General features: G+C 36.3%; 1 protein-coding gene across 1 annotated transcript; it reads right to left on the reverse strand.

Moving 5' to 3' along the window:
• Positions 1-223: 223 nt before the first annotated feature.
• LOC107879843 (germin-like protein subfamily 1 member 13) lies at positions 224-1,344 on the reverse strand. The gene is made up of 2 exons (XM_047405948.1): positions 1,143-1,344; positions 224-1,024 (listed from the first exon to the last, which is right to left on the reverse strand). Exons 1-2 carry the CDS (start codon positions 1,264-1,266, stop codon positions 462-464), a joined length of 687 nt encoding a protein of 228 aa, XP_047261904.1. The 5' UTR covers positions 1,267-1,344; the 3' UTR covers positions 224-461.
• Positions 1,345-1,501: the final 157 nt, after the last annotated feature.

Here is a 1,501-nt window from a genome sequence, read left to right on the forward strand (position 1 = left end):
ATGTCCAAACCAAAGAAGAGCAAGACAAAATGGAGTTGTCATATTCATAGTTTATGCTACATCTTCGGAAGTAACGAACCAGGATGAATTAAAGAAGAGAATTCTACTCTATAGTCACACTGTATTAAGGACTTGTAGTTTTCATTCAACTGTATACAATTAATACTACTGTTGTGTTCCTGTATGCTTGGATCAGAAAGTAATGGCTAAAGACTTGATCAGATTCAATAAATAATAATGAGTGTTTTAATTTGATGATTGTGTATAATTTTGAGAACATTATCATAACACACGATAAACATAAATTTACTAAAACAAACCATAAGAAATCCTCGTTTACTACATTCAATACAAAGATCAATGATACCAGTCCACAAGACTAGATAATGAGATTTTTTGTGATTTTCTTAAATTTCAAGCACAAGTAACAGCACCATAGTTATTATTTGGCTTATGCTAATCTAGTTGTTGTCCCACCAAAATTGTGATTGGAGATAATCCACAACTTTCTTGTCAACTTGGAATGCTTTTGCAAGAACATTGTCATTGATTGGTGGGTCTGAGCCAAATACTGCATTTGCAATAGTGATGGTTCCTGGATTTTGACTACTCAGTCCAGCAAATGCAACAGCCTTAGACTTTCCCACGTTAAACTGAAAATGAATGAGTCCTATGGGAAAGACAAACACATCTCCGGGATGTAGAATCTTGGTAAAGAGCTTGTTCTTCATATTTGGACCAGGGTTTGACAGGACAAAACCAACATAGAGCGTGCCCTCAAGGACAGTAAGAACCTCAGTTCCTCTAGGATGCGTGTGTGGTGGGTTGAGACCGTATGGTGCATAGTCAATGCGAACTAATGAAATGCCTAGAGTGTTGAGCCCAGGTAAGTTGTTGACGTTCACAGCAGTCACAGCAGATCCAACTTGATTCGAAGTATTTCCAGCTACGTTTAAGCCTGATTTGAAGAAGTCTTCAGCAGTGGCATCCTTTGGATCCTTGCAAAATTTTCCATTCACGAAAACTGCATACAAATGACAATTAGAAAGTAAAAATAACAGTAGATACTATAGTAGTATAAAGAACAACTAAACCGGCATGGAGTATACAAAAGCCATGACTGAAATAATAATCAAACTAACCAGCAGCCCTGGAGTCATTAACAGCAACACAAAAATCTTGCAAGGGACTAGGATCAGATGCATGGCTTATTGAAGTCACCACAGCCAGTATGGCAATGGTTAACACGAAGTACTTGAGTGCCATCACAATTAGCTAAAACTATGTGTATATATCTTGAGACAATTTAACTGATGTACTTTGTTTTATTTGTGTGAGAAATTTGAGTAGAGAGGTGTGCCTATTTATAGATAACAGTTTGATTGAAAAAGTCTACAAACGTCCACTACACTAACTCTCGATTTTGCTTCTTCATTACCAAGTCTTCATTGATGAATATTTAAACAATTATATCATGAAGTTCCGTCAACAACTATAATGA

The sequence above is a fragment of the Capsicum annuum genome, unplaced genomic scaffold (assembly GCF_002878395.1).
Source record: "Capsicum annuum cultivar UCD-10X-F1 unplaced genomic scaffold, UCD10Xv1.1 ctg82669, whole genome shotgun sequence".
Taxonomy (NCBI): domain Eukaryota; kingdom Viridiplantae; phylum Streptophyta; class Magnoliopsida; order Solanales; family Solanaceae; genus Capsicum; species Capsicum annuum.